Source organism: Marmota marmota, unplaced genomic scaffold (assembly GCF_001458135.2).
Source record: "Marmota marmota marmota unplaced genomic scaffold, marMar, whole genome shotgun sequence".
NCBI classification, from domain to species: Eukaryota; Metazoa; Chordata; class Mammalia; order Rodentia; family Sciuridae; genus Marmota; species Marmota marmota.
The window spans coordinates 16,069,583-16,092,656 of NW_026000196.1; the positions used below are offsets into that span (position 1 = coordinate 16,069,583).

Sequence of the window (23,074 nt, forward strand, 5' to 3'; positions counted from 1 at the left end):
CAGAGAGTATAAACAGTATTTGAAAAATATTTTAAGGTAAGGGTTAAACAGGTCTCAAAGACTGAAAAGGAGCATTTATTATTTCTTAATGATGTTTTATGTTAAAACAGAAAAGGCAGGTCTGTAGTTTTTAATAGACTATAAGAATGGGTAGGAAAATAATTGCTCATCTTTTTAAGAATACCCTGCAGAGAAAGAAAAAAACAACACTGCAAACATAGAGTGTTCTCACTCTGACTGTTGCACTGGTGGTTGCAGAATGACTGAATGCATCCAGGTAGCATAAGAAATTACATATGCAGATCAAAGGTGACACTGTATTAAGTTCATGGACCAGCTATCCCTTTCCTGACCCCACCCCAGGAAGGAGGTGGTGTCTGAATTATAGCTGAGCCTTTACTGGGCACCAGGCACTTCTCCAGGACTCCAGATACACAACAATAAAGTCCCTTTGTGTCCTAAAGCTGTGCTATAGCTTGGACCAGAACCTCCTGCAAAGGTCTACCCTGTTGAAGGATTAGTTTTGAGGCCACTGGGAAAAACTTGAAGATGTGAGGCCTATTGGAAGGTCTTCTAATCACTGAGGATATGCATTTGAAGAGGAGATTGGGCCCCAAACCCGCTCCGGGCTCATTTATTCCTGACCACAAGGTCAATGGCTTTGCTGCACTACACACTCCTTGCCATGATGTGCTGCCTTGCCATAGGTCCAAAGGCTACCTGGCCAACCAACCATGGATTGAAACCTCTAAAACTGTTAGCCAAAGTAAATTGTCTCTTATAAGTTGACTATCATTTTGTTATAGCATATAACATTTTGTTATAGCAATAGAAAGCTGGCTAACACTGGCTGCCAGTAAAACGTAAAATGCAGTAGACTTTTAGTTATAGGTGTACACAATACGTTCATTTTTAATTTATTTTGATGTGGTGCTGAGGATTGAACCCAGTGCCTCACACATACCAGGCAAGTGCTCTGCCTAACACATGGATTCAGCCACAATCCCAGCCCCTTATTTTTGATATAATAAATATACATATATTTTTGGCTTATTGGAGTTCCTGGCTCACTTATCATTTTGAAGTAGTTAATTTTTTATATTACAATGTTCATAGAAATTATAACAGGCCAAAAGTTGTGTTACATCTAGTATTATGAAAGGATATGAGTTTTATCATTGGTTTGAATGGCAGCCTGCAGTAGAAACAGCATCACTAAATATTGCACTAGAAACAGAACCTTCTTTAAGAGAAAAAAATAAAAGAAGACCTATTTGCTGTAGTTTACAGATGCAGACTGCAGCAAATATTATACTTAAAACTAATTTTATTAATTTTAAAACTAATTTCTAATGGTATTTGTATTTGTAGAATATGATTGATTGATTGACTGCAGTTCAGAGAATCAAATTCAGGGCCTCACACATGCCAACCATGCACTCTATTATTGACCTACATCAATAATTCCCTAGTTTTATTCTGAAGAATCCAGATACACAAGGGTCCTCAGGTGTTTATTGTGTAGGAATCATAAATCCCATTGGTACAGAACTTTCCCAAAAGTTCTTTACTCTGCTGCAGGGGAGGAAATAGTAACCCCAAACTTCTATCTTCTTTTGCTTCCAGAGTTTTATCACTATATTTTGTAACTAAATCTAATTTCTCACTTTCAAAAACATAAACTAATGACAAGTTATAGAAGCCTAGTGGCCACAGATAGGAGAAATGTCATTTGTTATAAGGAATTCTACTTCCTAAGTGAAATTTCAAAGTTTAGGAAAGAAACTAAAGGCCACAAAGACTACTGAGGGAGTCAGAGGATGAGAGAGTGAGAGAAAGGAGAAGGGAATGGGAGACACAGTTTACTTTAAACTACTGCTTATCCTCAGCAGCTGCTAGTTCATGCACAGGGCCTATGCCTGCGGTAAGATGTACCAGGCCTGCTCATGGGCCTGGAGGATCCTGTAGGGATGTTTCTTTCCCCTTGCTCTCCCAAAGCTTTCCTTGAGCTAGTGTTAGTAGCAACCTGGGGATGAAAATCTAAAACCACAGGCCCCTGCCTCTCAGGTAGCAGTGTGGCAAGTGTACAAGGAAAAGGTGAATAAATTCCAGGCATCAGACCCAGGAAGCTAGGTACTTAATTTCAATGGTTGGGAAGTATACTTTTAAAACAAAACATAAATTGAAAAAGCAAAACACACACACATGTGTGGGTGTGAGAACGTGCTAACTGCTACCAGATTCTCATAAAAAATGTAAGTTATACTAGCCCTCTCAAATGGATCCAGTTGGGTTAATGTCTGGAAAGTCCTGACCAGATGTGGCAATTGGCAGAGAGCACCCTTGGTAGCCCCTGGGACTTGCAATGGACACTGACCTCTGGGTGCCGTTGCGGATGAAGCCTGAGGGGCACTCCTGCATGCACTCGCCGTCATGGATGACGAAGCCCTCAGAGTCACTGCTCTCAGCGCTGAGGATGTTGGCACAGAAGTCGCGCTTCACGCAGCGCCATCCCTCGAACCTGTAGGTGTCAGGCGGGCAGGCAGGCACACACACGCCCTCATAGAAGTAGTGCCGGCAGGCCACGCAGGCTGTGTCATTGTCGGGTGCGTGGCAGCTGCCCAGGCATTCCTGGTGGCAGCATTCATTGTTCTCGGTGCACGCCCGCTTTCCGCACACGCTCGGGCACACTGTGGGGACAGAGGAGAATTGGTGAGACCCAGCAGGGCCCGTGTAACAGCCTGCTGCATCACCCGCTGCTACAGCCCACACCAGATGGCCTGTGGAAGAGGCAAGCACACGACCTTCCATGACATCCCCACAAAGAGAATCATTGTCTTTTCATCCAGTATTAGAAGAGCAGACAGCACTGGCAGGTTTCAAGTCCAGTCTCTTTTATGTACTCCTTGTTTGGAGCCACTGGTTTCTAATGACCTTGATCCCCCTCTTTTCTCATCTGTAAAATGTGGGTGAGAAGGTGCCTGAGGCCTAGGTGAACATGGGGAAGCCCTCTAGGAACCACAGGGTTTATCAGAACTTTAAAAGGCAAATATAGGGCTGGGGATGTGGCTCAAGCGGTAGCGCGCTCGCCTGGCATGCGTGTGGCCCGGGTTCGATCCTCAGCACCACATACAAACAAAGATGTTGTGTCCGCCGAAAATGAAAAAAATAAATATTAAGAAAAATGGTGATTAAATCTTTAAAAAAAAAAAAAAGGCAAATATAAGTAGAATTCCTTATAACAAATATGGCAGTACCCCCTTAGGCACTATGATACTCCAAGATCCCCAGTGGTTTCCTGAAACCCTGGATAAGTTTTTTTTTTTTCTTTTTTATTAGATTGTGGGGGGTACACGTCCTGTGTGTTCCCTCTGGAAACAATTCAAAATCCTTCATGTGTAGAAATGCTTATTTTTAAAATAATTAAACCACAATATAGGAAAGATGGTGCCACTTGGGTTTACAAAGCAGCTTTAGAAGTTTGTTTCTGCTTAAACCACATAAAGTGTTTACTCTGAATAAGTGATGATTTTAACTCAGAACCCAACCTATTAGGTAACTGAAGTCACTTTGTCACATGGTCACTGTCAGGCCCCTGAGCCCAGGGGACCACAGGAATTTAGAGTCCATTTCCCCTACTCAATCCTCTCAAGTCAAGGGAAAGCAGTGCTTAATGACCACAGATCCACAATTCACATCTCAAGGAGATGAGTTGGCACTCATTTCCATAACAATGCTCTATGATCACACTCTATGGGCTGTTAGCCTTACTCCTAAATAACGTATAAATCAACAAAATATGAAATCTGGTTTGTATTATGTGTGTCCTACTTTTCCCTTGAGTGGGAAAACAATACAAAATTACTTAAATATGTATATTTTTGACTCTGATGTGCAACATTGAGTGAAGGTTCTAAATATTTTTTTTCTTATAAAAACACATGCTTAAAAAAATATCAGAGAGCATAGATGAAGGAGTATAAAGAAAGCACAAATCTATCTGCCCACAAATGGCCCCTTTATCATCACCTCCAATGGATCCTTTATATGTTCATGGACAAATAAAGACAAATACAAGGATCAAGCCATTCAGAAAGAATGTTTTGGCCATTATAGAGAGTGAATTTCATGATTGTTTAATGGTAACGTTATATCCCATTGTGGAGTCTCCTATTATCTTCTATTACCATTATGAACATCCTCAACATTTCATTAGGCTCACTTTCCAGGATGAATCTTGCTAAGTCAAACTTTCCTCTGGAAAGTTTATACTAACCTACAAACCTACTAGTTCCATTTAAAAATTTCTGTTTCAATGCAAACATGGATTCAAAAACCAATATCAGAACTTGGGACATTCAAACAAATGTCACCTCTGAAGAAAACTGATGAATTCTCATGATACTGTCAAGTTTAAAATAATCTTGCAATTTTCTCCTTTGAGATCATCTTGTAGCAGGAACATCAGGTTACTTTCCATTGTTTTTTTCTTATGCTTATGCTTTTTGGCAGTTTTTAGTTAGGCATATTGCCATGTCCATAGATCTTACATCTCTAGCCTTCATTAAAGTTAGAAGTGGCTATGTGTCTTAAGTTCTGTCCAGTGAGATATAAACAAATATTCTGACTGAAACTTCCTGGAGGACTTCTTAAACAGAGGGCATGCCCAATCTTCCTCCTCACTGGTTGAAATGCAAAAATAATGCAAGGAGCTTATGCAGCTATCTTGAATTATGAGGTAGCACTTTCAGAAGGGTGGAGTGATATAAAAGAAACTTGGTCTCTAACACTGAACTGCTTATTTCTGGACTTCTTTAGGTGAAAGGGAAACAAACTTTCATTTTGTTTAAGTGACTGCTATTATATGCAACTAAACTAACCCAACCAAGACACCCCTTTCAAACTATGTAGAGGGGAAGAAGAAAACCATTCTTGTTGGTTTATGCATGTCATTTTGTAATTATGTGTGTCATTTTGTTCATGACTTCTGGCTATTTAAAAAAACTCACCTATCCAACAAACAACAAGGAGTTAACTATTTATGATTACATAAAAAATATGTTGCAGGAGCTCCTAAAATATTGATATATATCCATTATGGAGGGCACCTCGAGGCTCAAGATCTAAAGAAACATTGATATTGCATATGCTGACTTCAGATTTTTAAATCGATCCATCTATCCTTTATTTATCTACTTAGCAACTACTCATTGAGCATATGCTACACCTGTGTTCCAGACAGATGTGTGTATGGATCAGTCTTCAGGGAAGGCATAGCATACCAGATAAGTAGGAATGAGTGAATGTGTATTATGTTTCTGGGAACCCTGGATGCCAGGAAGATTTGCAGAGGTGATGAGGCTGGAGCTGAAAGATGAAGAGGAGTTGAAAGATGAAGAGGATAGCAATAAAGAATACCACAGAGAGCACCACATGTAAATGTTTATAAAACCAATGGAATTGCTATGGTGGTAGAAGTAGGTACTCATGGCAAAGAGGGATGGGGACCAGTCACATGTTGCCAAGAGGAAGAGGGGGACATGTCAGGGAGGCACTGAAGGCCTTTCCATTGGTGGACAATGGACAATTCCTGAAAGTTTCAGGCAAAGGTCAGAGTTTTATATTAGAAAAAGTCATCTGTCAGAAGCACAGTGGGTATGGTTGCTCAGGGAACACAGAACCAAAAAAGTGATCAGGCAAGCAGACAGACTTGCCGCCTATTATGTTGACCCTACAAAGCTCATGCAATATAATGGATCCACAAGGATCAATAAAACTGGCGCAGAAAATGATGCTCACAGTCTGGCTTTCCAGGTATACCAGCAGTTGTAGGCACATACTTCATTTAGAGCTGCTCTTCAGCCACCTACCCACTATCCTTTTTTGTTGGAGGAAGGGAAAATTAATTATGAATCTTATAATCACCATCAGAGACTAACTGGGACCAATATTAACTTGCAGAACTCCTTTTTATTCACTTACAATGCAAAGAAAATGCCATAAAAATGATGAGTAACAGACATTAAGTTCAAATAGCTATTCACATAGTAGTAAAATCTCAAGAGCATTTAAAAGAATAGAAAAATGTCCCCCTGAACTCACTTGCAATCAGTCATAACAAATGTAAATATTGGGCTTTCCCAGGATGAGAAAGAAAAACAAACAAATAGCTGACAAAGTACCTGTTAGATATATTTTGCATTTCCAACACCCTTATCCCTTCCACAGGAAATAGCATGTCTGAGCAGGGGTCCACTGAAATCCCTCAAAATGATAAATTAAAGGGAACTGAGTGCGACAAACAACACATAAGCTGGAGAAGTCAGGTTGGTTCCAAGTGACAGGAGCTACTTCCAAATAAATTTCAGAAAAGTATAACTAGTTAAGATCTTTTTTTTTCATTTTTTTTTTAAGAACAATTCCTCTTCAAAGAATCCCAAATCAATGGGTTCCTTTATATTAACTGGTGCAAACTGTGTATAAATACACATCTATTCTTTGCAGGGAAATGGATATGAGGTGTGATGAGGAGAAGAGGAGACTATAAGAAGGAAAGGTGACAAACTCCATAAATAAGTAGTGGCTTCAGGCAGGAAGCCGGTGTTCCTCTCTCTGAAGCACACTCCAAGAGGATTCCAGGAGGCAGGCAGGAGAACACGAGGAAGTCTGGGATTAGAGAGTACTGGAGCCAGCTCCAGAAGCATACTATAAATTTTGCCTCATCTCAATGTATATAAATATTATTAGTGTTCAGGCCTATTAAGGGATTTCTTGAAAAGCCCCAGGCAGTGTGTCTCGCCAGCAGATGGATGGCTGCTCCACATAAGTGCCAAAACTTAAAATTTAGTACAGTAACCAAATTTCCCAATTATGGTGCTATGGGGGAAGGAAGGGAACCTCTTCCCTAGCTTCTGAGAATAAGGACCATTCAGAGTGTGATTAAAGGCATCTCAACTTTTAAAACTGAGAGGAATATAAAAACTATTATAAACTAACAAATGTACAGAGGACAAAGCAAACTGATTTGCCCATGAGATCTTTCTATTCCTTGGAATTCTTACAATGACCAACAATAAAAACAAAAGCCCATCTAAATGAATGGGAAAAGCTAACACCAATGTCCCACACCAACCATTGAGTAGACTAGTTTAGGGTCGCAATCATATAAAAATGAGGCTATACATTTAAAGAGTCATTCTCTTTATTTTGGGAGAAGAGGAAAATAGGTCACTAACTCTCTCCCTCCCCAGAATCCTTGTATTTATTAAATTATTTCCAGGATTTAAAAAAATTGTTTTTGCTTTTGCCAGTAAACTTCAGTGATCTTCAACCTAGAAAAATCATTTTCTTGTGGCGCAGGAGTACTGGGCATTGAACTCAGGGGCACTGGACTATCAGCCACATTCCCAGCTCTATTTTGTATTTTATTTAGAGACAGGGTCTCACTGAGCTGCTTAATGCCTCACTGTTGCTGAGGCTGGCTTTGATTCTCCTGCCTCAGCCTCCAGAGCCACTGGGATTACACACGTGCACCACTGTACCCCGCCAGAGAAACCATTTTAAAAACAATATGATAATAAAATGCTCTGCTAGAAGAAAAGATGGAAGACTCAATCTCTTGGCAAGGAACAAAAAATGAAAGGGCCACTCAGCCATACATTTTTAAATTTTTTACAATATAAACAATTTTAATCCCAAATAATTTCTAGAGGATAGAACTAATTTGTAGATGTTCAAATAAAATAAAGTTTCTGAATCAAAATACAAAGTAGTTTAGGGATGCCTTAGTTATTCTGGATTGCCCTAAGTGACCTACCACTGTTCCCTATTTTTCTAATAGGTACTGATCATTATACATAAAGATCAACTGCTATAAAGTTCAGGAAAGTGAATTGGAACCTTCAAAGTACATCATCAAGGAGACACATGGTTCAAAGAAATTCTGTGTTCTCTTGTCTTGTCATGTCTCCATCTAACACCATGGGAGGGGAAGAAAAGAGAGATAAGAAGAGGGAGGAGGGGGCTCTAAATGGATTATCTGATTACAGGGTATCCCCAAGCTCAACCAGAAGTTCTCCTTGGGCTGTCTGCATGCTCCTCTAGAGGGCAGCTGGCTCAGGAGAGGGAATGAGAAAGGCTCCTTCTGACCTTAGCCTTAGGGATACATCTCAGTCCTCCTGGGCTCACACCCTGAGGACCAGAAGTGGGAATACTGAGAGGGCAAGCAAAGGACCTATTTAGATGGTTGCCAGGGAATCGGACTTCAGACTTAAGTTTGAATAATAAGCAGTAGCTAGCAGGTATGTAGGGGTGTTGGCAGAGATCATGGGGTGTATGGCTAAGAGAACCACAGGTAACAAGGAAAACCACCACATGTCTGAAGAATGGAGGCTGTGGAGATGGAAGGGTGAGAGTACCTGCTGAACCCTAAGGCATACAGCCTGAAATGGACTTTTAACCCACCAACTGGAGTCAGGACTATTAGAGGAAAGGACTGATTTTTCAGTAGGGAGTTCCAAGAGCAGAGGTGCATTTTAGAAGGCAGCCACTTCCTTCCTTAGTGACAGTGGCCTACATCAAAGGACAGCAGTGCATATAGGAAAAAGCAGGGCAGATTCAAGATATATCATGGAGAATTTCTCTCTCTCTCTCTCCACATACACACACACACACACACACACACACCCTCCCCCCCCCCCTTTGAGGGTTTCAGAAAGATCATTTCAGTCTGGGATATAATGTTTTTTGTACACATCCAAGTGGAAAATGCCCACCATGCCATTTTATGGTTGTGATCAGGAACAGTCGGGCTGGAAATGCCATGGGACATGGTTAATAGACAGACAGACAAGGGATTGTGGGTGAAGTGGAAAATAGGGAGATCTGAGGACGCCCAGGACAGAATGGCAGGGCATACCACTGCTCATAGGGGTCCACCAGTACCCACTGAAACTTCTGCTTCTTTTAGAATGCCCCATTCCTTAAAAAAAAAAAAAAGGTCTTAAGTGGATTTCGGCATATACATCTGTTAATCTTCAGTCCTGTTCCTCTATTCCAGTCTCTATCAGTGACACAAATCACGAGCCTAAGTGATGATAAAGATACATTTGTGGAGTTTTTCTAAGTCTCACAACAATAATACCTTGCTGCTTGCTCTTTGGTCCTCAAATTAACCAGAGAGGGTTAAAAAAAGCCCTATCCTTGCAGGCTGCTCATGACACCTGCATGTCTCTGCCCCTGAAGGCAAAGGCAGACCAAAGAACTAAGGACCCCTTGCAGTTTGGTTGGAAGTTCTACTTTATTACTCAAAAAGAGTTTCCTCATCTATAGGAGCCATGATTGACTGCTGAGAGTCTCAGGGAACCCACTGTCACAAAGGATGGGAACAGACTGGCAGGGGCCAGTGCTGCATTCACACAGACTAGCAGATGAGCCATGAGGGTCTTTATTCGATAAAATATTCTTTTAAAAAAATAATTTTTAGTTCTACATGGACACAATATCTTTATTTTGTTTATTTATTTTTATGTGGTGCTGAGGATTGAACCTAGTACCTCACATGTGTGAGGCAAGCACTCTGCCACTGAGCCACAACCCCAGCCCCATCAAATATTCTTCAATCTGCCTTCAGGTTATCCTGTTACATATTCCTCGGAGAGAATCGTTGTATTCCATCCCAGCCCATTGGTTGAAGTTCTCTAAGTGTGCTATAATGAAAAAGCAGGCTCACTGGAAAATGTTTAAATCCACAAAGCAAAGCTAAATTAGGTGGGTAGGGGGTGGAGAGGGAGGGAGGGGAAGAGAGAGAGAGAGACAGAGAGAGACAGAGAAAGAGAAAGGAAGACAAGAAGAACCTGTCAAGTTCTTGGTCACTGTAAGGAATAGCTAAAGGAAAACCTCATTGAATTTATGCTTAGAAATCCCAGGTGACTTCCAAACAAACAAGCTTCTCCCTGGAAAATCATAGCTGCTACGTGGGTTTAGTTATGAACAGCGAAGGAAAGTTCTTGGGTAAACTCTGTCTTAAATGTTCATAACAGAAAAAAAAAAAATCACATTGCCCAAAATTCCTCTTTATAATGCCAAAAAGAAAACACCTTCTGTTCTGGAGAGAACAACCCACCAGAGTAGCCAGATCTAGAAGAGACATCATTTTAAGTTAGATATCTGAAGATACTTCAGTTTCTCTTTCAGATTAAAAAGAAAGATGCCCAATCAAAGCTTATAAGAAAGCCAGAGCTTTGGGGATGCCTGTAAGGGCTCACAGAAAAGGACATTAGAGCACCTCTCCGTGTGCACAGCAAGGCTGGTCAGGGAAAAGGCTAGACACACAGGTTTTTAAACTGTTAACACAGTGGGTTAAAAGCTCCCATTTTCTCAGGGGTTGAGTACATACAAAGGAATTACTCCTTGTAGACTTTGAAAGGCTTTAAGACTCAGATTTGAGTCTGCTTCTTTCTTAACAGGAAGATGCCTGGAGAAGGCACCCTTGTGTTAACATGTGAACTTTCTAAAATACTAGGGTATAGAGCAGGCAAGAAGTTACACACTTTCACACCTTACTACTCCCCCTTTAACTCTTTTCTTCACCTTCCATTCCTTCTGAGGTGACACTGGGTTGCAGGACTACTTTAAAACATGCAATACCAGAATACCAGGCAGGCAGCCATGTACATGAAGCTCCAAGGGCTATGAGGTCTGCCTGGCCCACTGCATCAGCAACATGTACTTATGCAGTCACTCCTGGTCATTCAATCATATCTTTCAGAGATGAAAGAAAGTTTACAGGTCTCCCATATCATGCCAATCTAAAACACTTCTCTACAAAAACCTAGGTGATACTTCAAGCAGCATGTAAGCAAACTCGTTAGAGGAAGTGCCACTTCATAGCTAGACAGCACTAATCTTGACTCAGCTCCTCCACACTCAAGGGAAATGGACTTTTCTAGAGGACACATTCTCAGTCCTCTCCTGATGCACAGGGGAGATAGTGCCTTCTTTTCCAGCTCAGATTTGCAAATACAACAACTCTAGTGTCCCAGGATGGTGATCCTGGACTCTTTACAAATGCCTTATTCAGTCATAGCTTATGCAACCTACATGAACACCGCTGCTCTTTAACATGCCCATAAACCTACTCCAATAGCACAGAAGGCATTTGAACTGATGGAATATTCTGAGACTAACAAATCAAGGCAACTTGCCTGGACTCTCTTTGTGTGATCTGAAGAATAATTAACATCATCATACTTACTGGATTTATGCTGAGCTTCTAATCATCTGAAATTCCTAGGTCTTTCTTTTTTCCCCCACAATAACTATGTTTCTCCTACATGAATGCAATTTATATCAGAGTCTGAATACAGGACTGCTTATTAACATAAAGGTAATTTTCACTGAATATTTTCCATACACCTGAGAGTACATTAAGTATCACATTATTTAATTTAATCCCCCTAACAATCACACAGGGTCAGTATCATTATCCTCATTTGTAGTGATCAAATGGAGGCACTATGTGATAAAATAACTCATTCAGGGACACAGAGTTGTTAAGCTACAAACCTGGGCTTCAACCCAGACTTTCCTGACCATCTATGGCAGCCTCTTTACCCATAACAACCTTCTATGGTGGCATGTTGTTTTTGCATGTCTTTGCTATCTGACAGGAAATGACTATAGAGTTCCTTTCATGCTACTTTTCTTTTAAAGCATGCATCCATCAGAAAGAAATATATCACAAGTCCAGGCACTCTTGTCTCCCCACTGAATTACACTACTTGATCTGAAGGACAAAATCCACAGAACATGATACTGAAGAAGGGTACAGCATTTTCAAGGAGATATGATATAACAATTTGGCTTTCTTCATTTATTGAGTTACAGTACATGGAACTTGCAAGGTAAAATTTTCCAGTATAAATCTGCAAGGCTGGATCTTATCAGGTATCTGCAAGGGTCACTGCTAAGTTATAACACTGAAGCTCCTCTCCTGGAAGGCATTACTCACTGTGGCACACTCTACAGGGCAAATGTAACTATGTAGAAATGACTGTGATTTCAGAAAATAAGACTTAAAAGACCCAGAAGACTCAATGACCCACAGAGCCAGTTCCACTGAAAAAAGTCCTTCTAATGAGATTAGATAATCAGATTTCATTCTCTTTAGCAGTCCATACAGCTTAGCAAGACCGAAAACTTTATCATGGAGGAAAAGAAAAAATTTTGTCTTTATCCTTTCCCTCTGGTAGAACATATTCTGGAAGTTCTCAAAATAGCCAAGTTCCATGGATTCTCATGGTCTAGTACAGAAGGTAAGACACAAGGTTTGGCTGTTGATTACATCTGTGAACACTGAACATTTCATTAATGAGTGAAAGAAATAATCACCTACTGACAATGCCCACGATCACTGAAGACTCAGAAACCAACAAGCAATGCTGGGCAGAGTACTGAGACAACAGGAAAACAAACACCACAAAAAGGGCAACCAAGAGACCAGAGGAGGAAAGTTATGAATAGCATCTTTATTAAATAGAGATTGAAAGAGCTGGTAGTAAGAGTAAAGACATCTTTGGTTGCAAAGATGCAGTGCAGGAAATTATAATGAACAACAAAGACTAAGAAGCAGAAGGTAGCTCAGGAATTCTTCCAGCTCAGCTGCTGTCTTTGGTTAGTGTGGGTTAGATGATTTTATCTTTTTTACACATTTTTATTATGTCTTTATTGAGATATAATTCATAATACTTTACAACCCACCCACTTAACATGCAAAATTTTATGGCTTCGATATATTCACAGTTGTGCAAATACCACATTAATAGATGTTAGAATATTTTCATCACCCCAAAGAAAAGCCCTTACTCATCAGCCATTTTCCCCATTCCCTTATCTTCTCTCTTGTCCTATGCAGCCACTAATCTTACTCTGTCTCTTATCAATTTACCTATTGTGAACATTTCATTTAATGAAACCATACAAGGGTGTCTTTTGTAAGCTTCTTCCACTTAGCCTAATGCTTTCAAGGTTCATCTTTGGTGTGGCACCTATCACTACTCCATTCCTCCCGATTTTCATTCAGAAATTTTGGCTTTCATGATTACACCATAGGAAAAAGAGCTCTACAAGCCTTTTTATTAACATGTAGTAATAAAATCACAGGTACGTCAGTCTGAAGTTGGTGAGAGAGGCCTGTTTGGACCCCAAAATATATCTGCATTCTCAATTTATTCTAAAGGAAGAAAAACTTGATAACTATCAAAATGATTAAATTGTATCATTCTTTGATTATCAGAGGGAAAAAAGAGCCACCTGATCTGTGGAGAAATGGTCATCCACCATGCCGTTCCTCTCTGCTTCACATCAGCATGCCACCTGCTCTACTGATACGGAGTACATATATACAAAAAGCCTAATTTCTGTAGAAATTCTTGGCAAGTGAAGTTGGGGCTGCATCACACCTGGTCTCCTTAGATGACAGTAAGGGAAAAGAAAAGAAATAATGTCCAATATTAAGAAAGATTGGGGAGGCTCGGGGGTTGTAGCTCAGTGGCAGAATGCTTGCCTACCATGTGTGGGGTACTGGGTTCGATCCTCAGCACCACATAAAAATAAATAAGAAAGATGGGTGGGTGTTTGATCTATTCCTTTAACTATTTCTGTATTTTCAAGAAACAGACTATTTTTTAAAAAAATCAATTTTAGTGCACTTAAAAACTGTCCCCAAAATTATTTTAAAGTCCTTTCAGAGCCTACATACAAATTTGGAAAACAGACAGATGGGGTGGGACTCAAAGACAAAGACAAAGAGGGCTGACACTGGGGTTCAGACCAGATGGATGGGGCTTCAGGGAGCCACAAGCAAGGCCAGCGTGGGCTGGGTGGTTTCACACATGAACACAGAGTGAGTGTCTCTCTCACCACCTTTATTTTTTATTTCTCAAAAAAAGAAAGGAGAATTCTGCAGAATGGCAACTCTCCTGAGTAGTTCTTCTCCAGTGCTATGAGCATGGGCTAGAGCACACAGAGACAAGGATCACTTCTGACTGCCTGTCACAGATGCTTAAATGGACAGGGTGGAAAAAATACTCTTTCACACACTTAAAAATTACTCTGAGTTATTTTAAATTTGGAACTGTTTGTATATTCCTTATAAGTTTATAAAACTCACACTGTCCCTCCATGACTAACTAAAGTGGAATTGAGAGAGTATTCTATATTTATAACTTGCCTGGTTGTTCGTGCTTACAGCCCTATTTCCACTCTCTGTTACTGTACACAGAGTTATGTGAGGTATTATGGCCTCCTAAATGTTGCTCATTTCCTAACAAGGCAGGCCTGTGTCCCGTAGGGACAAATCGGGGGCTGTTTTGACCAAGTGGAGGCCAAGCTTAGAGGGAGAGGCCTCCAACATTGTGGTTTTGGCTGTATCTCTTAAAACAGTGTTGAGGCCATTTCTGGGCAATCACATACCTTCCTTGTGTTGACCCAAGTATCAATGCTACTGACATACTATCACACATACCCGTAGAAGCTCAAGGTTATATAGCTTTCTATTGATTTTGGTAAGAATTGTTAGTCTAAAAGGTACGATTCTTCAACAACCTATGCAACAGCCCCATTCCACACATAAACATTTATGTCAACATATTCGAAATGACTGAGCACTATCACTCCTAGGGAAACAACTACTTAGAGAACTTCACAATGTTTTGGATAAAATTTTGTCAGCAACAGAACTCTTTATCAGGAGGCTGTGATAAACATATAAGAAATCTGTGGAGGTACACTTTTACAGTATCTGTGGGGTTTAAATTTTTGCGTGCACACCTGTACACATGTGCTTCACCTGTTCATAGATGACGAATAAATGAATAAGAACAGCCTCTCTAGAAATGGCTGCTTACGATGAAACAAACTTCTCCAACCACATCACAATTTGCCAAAACACTTTTGGAAACTTCTTTTGAACAATAAGCCTAGCAACCACAGTACATTTTTGATACAACCTTAAGAGAAGCAAATCTTAAAGAAAAAAAAAAAAAAAAAAAAAAAAACATGGGTCATAAGCCCCATTTTTCTTTTTTTTTTCCTGATGTCAGAAAGAGAAACAGGCACCTCACCTCAATTCTGTGGCTGCTCTTGTAGCTGTATTGTTTTTCCCATATTTTTTTGGCCATTTGTGTCACCTCTCAATGTCTGTTATCATCTTTGGTTTCATTTTCTTTCTGCAACTTTAAGATTTTTATTACCTACAGACATGCATCACTTAATAATAAGGGTACAGTCAGAATGTGAACATCATGTTGTATACTTACACAAACTAAGACAGTGATGATGTCATGAGCAATATAATCTTACAGGACCATTGTCGTGTATGTGGTCTGTTAAATCTGTCATTGACTGAAACATCCTTACACAGTACATGACTATATTTAAATTTGTATGAGCTCTTAAAGAAGTAATGCTCTTTTGAAACGTGGTATTGTGCCTTAAAAATTTGTTGGGTGTGGCTTGGGGAGAAAATGCTTTATGTGTAAATTTAATCTCTCTTTTTTGGTAATCGAATCTACCCAAGGAATACCCAAGGTCTGTAGCAAGAGCTACAGACCAATAACTTAAGCCAATTCATTTTTTACCTTTCCAGCATCTCTGGTGGTCCCTCCTTGTATTTTATTACTTTTTGATGGCACACTAGTTAAGACTAGTCAACATTTATTTCAGAGTGTATTATATGCTAAAATACCATGTTACTCTTTTCCATTATCAAATCTGTTTGCTTGCCCCATTCCCTGAAGTTAAAGTTCTTTTTCTATAGTGTAGAAATCACGAAAGATCAACCACACTTTTAAAGTAAACTGTTATTCAGGATGGTAGAACGACCGTCCCTGATAATTACATATTCAATCATGTATTCTGGTTAACAGAAGCCTCATGAGAACCAATGTTTTTAGACATCTGGATCACAGAACACCCCCACCTGCAAAAAATATATGCAACTTATAATTAGCTGATCTAATGATTCAAAAGTATCTCAGAAAAATATGAAAATATACAACTATCAATTTTGGAACAGCCTTGCGGCAACTACTATTACACGCACGCACGCACGCGCGGGCAGAAAAACACTTGCCATTCCCAGGGAATTATGTTGGCTTTTACTTTGTGCTTAGTTTCTAATTTTTGTGAGTGGAGGGGCAGTGCACTTGAACCATTAAGTATCTAGTATCATTTCCTGATTTTAAGCATTTGGTTCCCTCCAGAGTATTGCCCAAACTATCAAGTGAATTATATTGTTGTCAGCCCAAATATCACCTGTGGTCTAGGAGAGCTAGAATGTTTAGCAAAATACGACAAAGCCTACTGTCATCTCTGAAAAGTGGGGTGGAGAATTCAAGGGTTTTCCCTTCAGACACTGTGGTATGAAGCCTGTAATTTACCTTATAATTTTATAAAATTATATGACCCCTCTGGGATGGGCTGCAAAAGGTCAAGCACAGCAACCCTAGCAGTGCTGAAGCCCATCTGTGCTTGGAAGATACATGTGGGTACATGACTTCTTCATGACGCAGCCGCCTTCATCCCATTTCATATCTTTAATGTTGAGAGGTAATGTTTTCATTACCTCTCAAGCATGTGCTGATGTATACTTCAGTCTTATTTTCAGAATTCATTGGACTTTTCTTTGAAAGATTAAGGAACTTTTAACACTGAGGAGAACTTTGTAAAAACAAAGCAAGCAGGAAAGTTCTTCAGTGCAAAGTAAAAAGGAAGCTCCAAACTTGCAAGCCACATTCTAGGATCATTCCTGTATTCCATCCTTGGTCTGAAGACTGAAGCAATTTGCACAAAAAGTTCAAAACCAAAAAGGGGTCAAATTGCACTCAAGTTCCAAGGATTATGCCCATGAATCCATATGTTTGGAGGATGTATAAGGTTTACTTACTAAGTGAAGGGATCTGTAGACAGCAACTTGTAGGACACATGACTGTACTTCCCAAATCAACTTTTAAACTCTTTGCCTGAATATGGTAAAACCCCAAACTAGTCTTCTGCCTCCCCCAAAGCATCTCAAGCATATAGCTCTTCTTCAAAAATCTTTTCCAAAATTCTGAACTCAACCTGAAAATAAGGATCTGAAAATATTAAAGAGTTATCTTTTTCCCCCCTTCTTCAAAGGAATAAGTGATGTAGCAACTTCCTTGAAACTCATGTCAAAACAACTGCTGTCTCATGAGATACCAGAACATCCTCATCCTAGAGCAGAGGGCCCAAGAGGCCAAGGTGCGGAAGCTGTAGTGCTTGCAAACTGGTGTGCAACATCCCTTGGGATGTGTATGCGTTTTACTCACTGAGAGAACAAGTACTGGTAAGTGACAACAATTTTTTTTTTTTTTTTTTGCAAACAATCAGAGTGACCTGAAACCCAGGGTAAAGGCTGAAGTCAGCGTTTGTTCATTGCAGTGTGAGCCAGACTGTGCAACGCTGTTAGATGAAGCACTCTGAAGAAGGGAAAGACTTCTTGTTTTCCCCTATTCACCCAGGAGGACCTCTCACTTAAGGTCTGGGAGAGGGGAGAGGGAGAAGGGAGGAGGAAGGAGGGGACTACGATCACTTTGTTCTGCTTCACTGAGGAGCTAGAGAGCATCTTTGAAATGAGATGAATGTCCAAAGGAAGGAGTAACAGGATTCTGGAGCTGAAAGCAACCCGAGAACTCAGGCATCCAGTCGAATGTCTTCATTTGGCAGATGAAGAAAGAAAAGTCCAAAACTGAAGCTACAAAACTCATACTGCTCACAAGAGTTGGGCTGAACACCTAGGTCTCAAGCCTCTGAGCCCAGGGCTCTTGTCACATCATGATGTCCCCATACCTTATGTCTCTAAAAACAACAGCATTTCTCAACCTTTATAAACATGCAACCCCTTTTCATAAACAACCCACATCTCCTTTAATATTATTGTACATTTTCAAATGGATTTTTTCTCACTTTTCAATTCTGAAACTGCCTACTGAATGTACTCCTTCCCAATTGTGCTTGTCCCTAACTTCACAATCATACTTCTCCCAGTCTAAGTACAGCCTATTAAATGCATTTTTGCCCAGCTGCACTCCCCTTACTGCCATCTAAATAAATAGCACCTAAATTTTCCTTAAGTCCATGTTCTCCTGCTTCACAGACTGGAAGACCTTATCTTGCTAAATTAACATTCTCAGCCCACGCTAGAGTCTGTAGGGGCACAGATGATACATTCTGAACCTGTTACTTCCATCCTCCTGCCCTCTCCACACTGCATGCCCTTAATTCCTCACCCCTCTCCACCCCCATCCTTTGAAATTTCTAAACCCCAGTAGAGGAAGCGCCGCAGGGCTCTTAATAAGCTCAGTCATGCTCGAAATATCCGTTTCACCCACGAGGTACTGTAGGCAGCAATTCCGACCAGAGCACACATTTAGAGAAAAGATGATCTGTCTCCAAGATTCAATATTTGGAATTCCTAAAAACACCATTCTTATTCATTTTCATTAACATACCTGTGAACTTGAAAAAGTTTGGGAGTTGATGCTATAATAGACAGCATCTACCTAAACATGTGGTAACGACAGCAGGTTAAGAAATTGTCCTTCCTCTTGCTGTGACCACAGAGGGTACATATTACAACTATCCTTGCTCTGGAACTTGCAAAACTTACAGGAAATCTTCCACCACCCACATAGAAAACCCGATGCCAGAAAAATGAAATGTAAACATTTTATATTAAGTTAGCCAGGTGTTTAAAAAACATCATCATCCCAATCCGATATTTTCAAATTCTGGCTCACTTTCAAGTCTCAGGGTGCACAGGGCACAGGGAACCAGGTACAGCAGACACATGGCTTTTGCCCCTGTATAAGATGTTTCGCTTTTCTGATGAACAGAAAAAATCTGCAAATTAATACATGACTCAAGGTGTCAAAAGAAAGAATCTATCAATGTGTTTCCTTTATGTAAGATGTTCCTTCTATATCTTTTCACTGGACTGGGATAGGTATAAAGAATACAAATCTATTTATCCAAAGATAAATCTTTAACTTGATCCCAAACTTACTGAAGATATATTTGAGAGAATTATCATTGGAAATACAGAAACAGGAAAAAGTAGAAAATGTTGCTGTGTCACATGTCCATGTTTTTGTAAAATACTTTATTCAAAAAACAAAAAACTATCAGCATGATAACACTGTCACTGACTCCTAAACCCTCCCACTGGGACTATTTCATCCTGTGGGTGCACATTCCCTACAGTGGCCCCTCTACAGTCTCAGCTTGCCTCCTTGAGGAAGAGACATGAAGGCATGAAGTACCATTCCTCTGCACATAAGTAGTGTCAAAAATATATTAAAAAGCAAACAAAACTACCAGCTCCGAAGTTATGCTGGCAAAATTTAAAGCAACAATTTAGAAACAGACTACACCCATTTATGTGCCAGTTGGCCACATTTTTAAGGGCCCAAGTCATGTCTGTGTGACTGTCTTGTCTACTTTTTAAAAAGTGGGTTTTTAGGGAGTCAGCATTTAAAATTTTGAGATGCTTTGGTTCAAGGTCTGTTTTGGAGACAAAGTATGGGAGAATTAAGCTGGGCTAAGAATTGAGAAGAACATGGACTCGGTAGTTAGAAGTTGTCACTATCAGCTGCTGTTGGTCAAAGGAACTTCAGTTCCTCAATACACACAAAAGACAATCGATACCACCTTGTGCTACTGGTGCAAGAGTAAATGTGGCAAACCAGGTAACTACTGAGTACATTTCCCAGCATATTGTAGGTGCTCTGTAAATATTACCTGCTATTATTATTTGATCACTAGACTGGATTTCTAGTCCTGGCTCTGGCAACTCTGCTTGCTCATATCTTAGTGTGCATGAGTAGAGAATGATGAGTCTCAACCTACGAATTGCTGATCTCGAATCCCCCAGCAGGCCTTAAGAGAACAAAGAGGGAGACAAAGAACATTGTCTATGATGAGTTTCATATTGTTGAGATCCATAGAAGATTTCATTTCATGGTAGAGGGCCATATGGCTAAGAGACAAAAAAAGGAAAGAAAACCAAAGGACAGGATTCTAAAGTATTTCAAATTTCACCTCTGCTCAAATAAAAACATTACAAATTTTAGATTAACTCAGCTTTAGAACTGCAATTTTTCAGTGCTGTTATTAAATAATAAGAAATAATCTTTAAGTAGAATAAGGTGGTCATGAGATTACCCAAGACATCACTTGAAAGTTCAATGTAGTTCAGTTTTTATTTTAAGGGGTCCTTGGGATGTAGGTACAGACTGAAGGTTGGGTGAGGGGGTTGAGGTCATGGGCAGACTGCACTTTTTAAAGTATGCCAAGAAATCTTTCACAAGCATGGAAATTAAAACTTCCATCAGGAAGCAAGCTCCTTTTAGACAAAGAAAAGAATTTTCTACGTTTCAAAAGCCGTTGTTTGGTTCTTCAAAAACAAACAGGAAAAAAAAAAATCCTAATACAAGTTGCTCCTAAATGACTTTATTCAACTTTTTCATGAATTAGATGAACAATCTCTGGTACTAGCCAAGACATACAAACCCCTTCCTCTTTGAAAATGTAAAGTTTTCCTATAACCCAAAAGAAAGACTTGAGGAAATATGCCCCTTATTAATTACTGGGCTGAGATGAGGTATGTGGGGAATGCCAACATTTGGGACAGGCATCCTGAAATACTCAAATAAGTGGGCAATGCTAAATCAAATGCTAAATTATTATTCAATAAAGTTATGCAATAAAGTTATCCACTACCAGGTTCATTCAAAGGCTAATTGAAGGCAGTGGTTCCTCAGGAGCTACTTGGAGGCTTATCTGAGAACTAAGAAAGAATATCTGCCATTATTATTTCCCAAGTCCAACACCCAAGAGCTGGACCTCCTAGCTGCAAACAAGAACATGTGCAGGTTACTTAAAACATTGGATTTGTGTATAGGATCCTGGGCCAGCTATTGGGCATGAAGGTAAAAAGGAATACTACCAGGACAAGGCAGCTAATGAATGTCCAGGTCTTACACCACTTGAACCTCCAGTATCTAGAACCCACTGCTTTTACTTTACAAAAAAATCATCTGTGTACCAGTGACTTGGAAACATCCCTTCATCCTTACCCCATCACTCAAGGCCACTACTATGGGAGGATGTCAGGAGCATGGCAACTGCCTAGTCCTCTCTGAGCCTTATGAAGGAAGATGAAATCATTCATCCCTTCAGCAAATATTTCTGTAATTTCCTGGTGCAGGCCTTCTGGAAGTTCTGAGACACAGCTATGTGTACTCCAGGTTCTAAAAGGGCTGCTCAGTAGATGATGTTACTAAATCAATGATGGGGATACACAGATATACATGTTTTCTGCCTTTGTGGTCCCTGCTCCAACTACATTGGCTTCTTTCTTTATCTAGAAGGAAGGGCCTTCACTCTCACTGTTCTTACTGCCTGGCTTTTGTCTCTTTCCATTACCTACCTGCCCTGAGGTGCTTCAATGACCTGCCTATAGGCTGTCCTCACACCCAAGAGGTTTCTCCTGACCATCCCCTCTGGGTAGGTGCCACTGTTGTTTGCCCTATCATGTGATGTCACAGCATCATCTTCATCTCCTTTAAAGCATCAATCACTTTTGCATTTATAAACAAAGATTTTTGTTTGTTTATTTTGGTGGTGCTGGTGAAAGAACCCAGGGCCTCCTGCATGCTAGGCTAGCATTCTACCACTGCGCCACATCCCCAGCCTCCCCTTCTTCTTCTTCTTCTTCTTCTTCTTTTTTTAAAAATTGTAGTTGGACACAATATCTTTATTTGTTTATTTTTATGTGGTGCTGAGGATTGAACCCAGGACCTCACACGTGCTAGGCAAGCGCTCTACCACTGAGCCACAACCCCAGCCCAGCTTCCCCTACTATTTTGCTAAAAAAATAGTGAAGGAGGAGGAATTACTGTTTTCTGGGTACAGAGCTTCAGTTGTGCAAGATGAAGACAGTTTTGGAGGTGGATGGTGGTGATGATTGTACAACATTGTGCATGCATGTGATGTCACTGAAATGTACACTTAAAAATGGTTCAGACAATACATTTTAAGTTATATGCATTTTATCTCAATAAAATAGATTGTTTTTTAATGTTTAATGCTTTTGTTTCATCCACTAGTGTACACTAGACTGGTGGCAGGAATCCTATGTATTTTCATCACTATGTGACTCCTGACAAACACGCTGTAAGTTTTTTGAGGGCAGTGACACTACTCCTTATTTTCATCTCACAGCTCCCTACAGAGGGCCTTATACACAGGTGGGGTGAAATGGTAATTTAACCCTAGCCTACTACTTAACAAACTTTCCAAAAGCAAAGCCCTTGAACTTTATACAGAGGTGGGGGAGGAAGCATGTGTGTATACAAACACAGATTTTACTGTGCTTCTTCTTATGCCTTGGCTGCCAAGAATTCTTGAGGAGTCAGATTCCAGGAAGAATAAGCTTCCTTCTGCTGTGGTGTAGTCATCTTACTAACTTGGCCATTTGGGTCCTATATTACCCATAACGTTTTTTGCTGTTGTCTTTGTTTTAATTGAAAGTTGCCTTTAATTCTCTGTGGAATTAGGCAAAGTATAAATGGAAAGCAAATAAATCAAATAAAACAAGGGGTTTTCCTGCAGGGTAACTACTCTTCTATGTTTTGATAGTGAATTCTTACTAAATAAATAAATGATGACAATTCCCTCTTTAATAAAGAGGGAAAATAATAAAAATCAGAAAAGTTATTTTTAGGGATGAGGAAAAGAGTGAAGCACAATCTTCTGGCTTCATTTCTTTGCTGGTTTTCCCCAAGAATAACCAAAGACATAATTTAACTTAACAATAAGCCTTAGCTCTCTTCAAGGCCACACTTGCTCTTGGTAGACACCACCACCCCCCAACTGAAAAAAAAAAAAAAAACCGAAAGAAAGAAAATCAATTCTCATATTCATTCTCTCATTCCCTCCCTCTCCCCCCCATCTCAACCCTCATCAACAGACACAGAGACAGCTACTCTAT

At 40.0% G+C, this 23,074-nt stretch overlaps 1 protein-coding gene across 1 annotated transcript in view; it reads right to left on the reverse strand.

Moving 5' to 3' along the window:
- Window positions 1-23,074, reverse strand: part of Igf1r (insulin like growth factor 1 receptor) — a gene marked incomplete at its 5' end in the record, with an annotated part of 255,295 nt that overhangs the window by 69,582 nt on the left and 162,639 nt on the right. Inside the window, one exon of the mRNA XM_015492990.2 lies at window positions 2,378-2,690. Within this exon, the coding sequence (XP_015348476.2) occupies window positions 2,378-2,690 (313 nt within the window). The remainder of the gene's footprint in view (window positions 1-2,377; window positions 2,691-23,074) is intronic.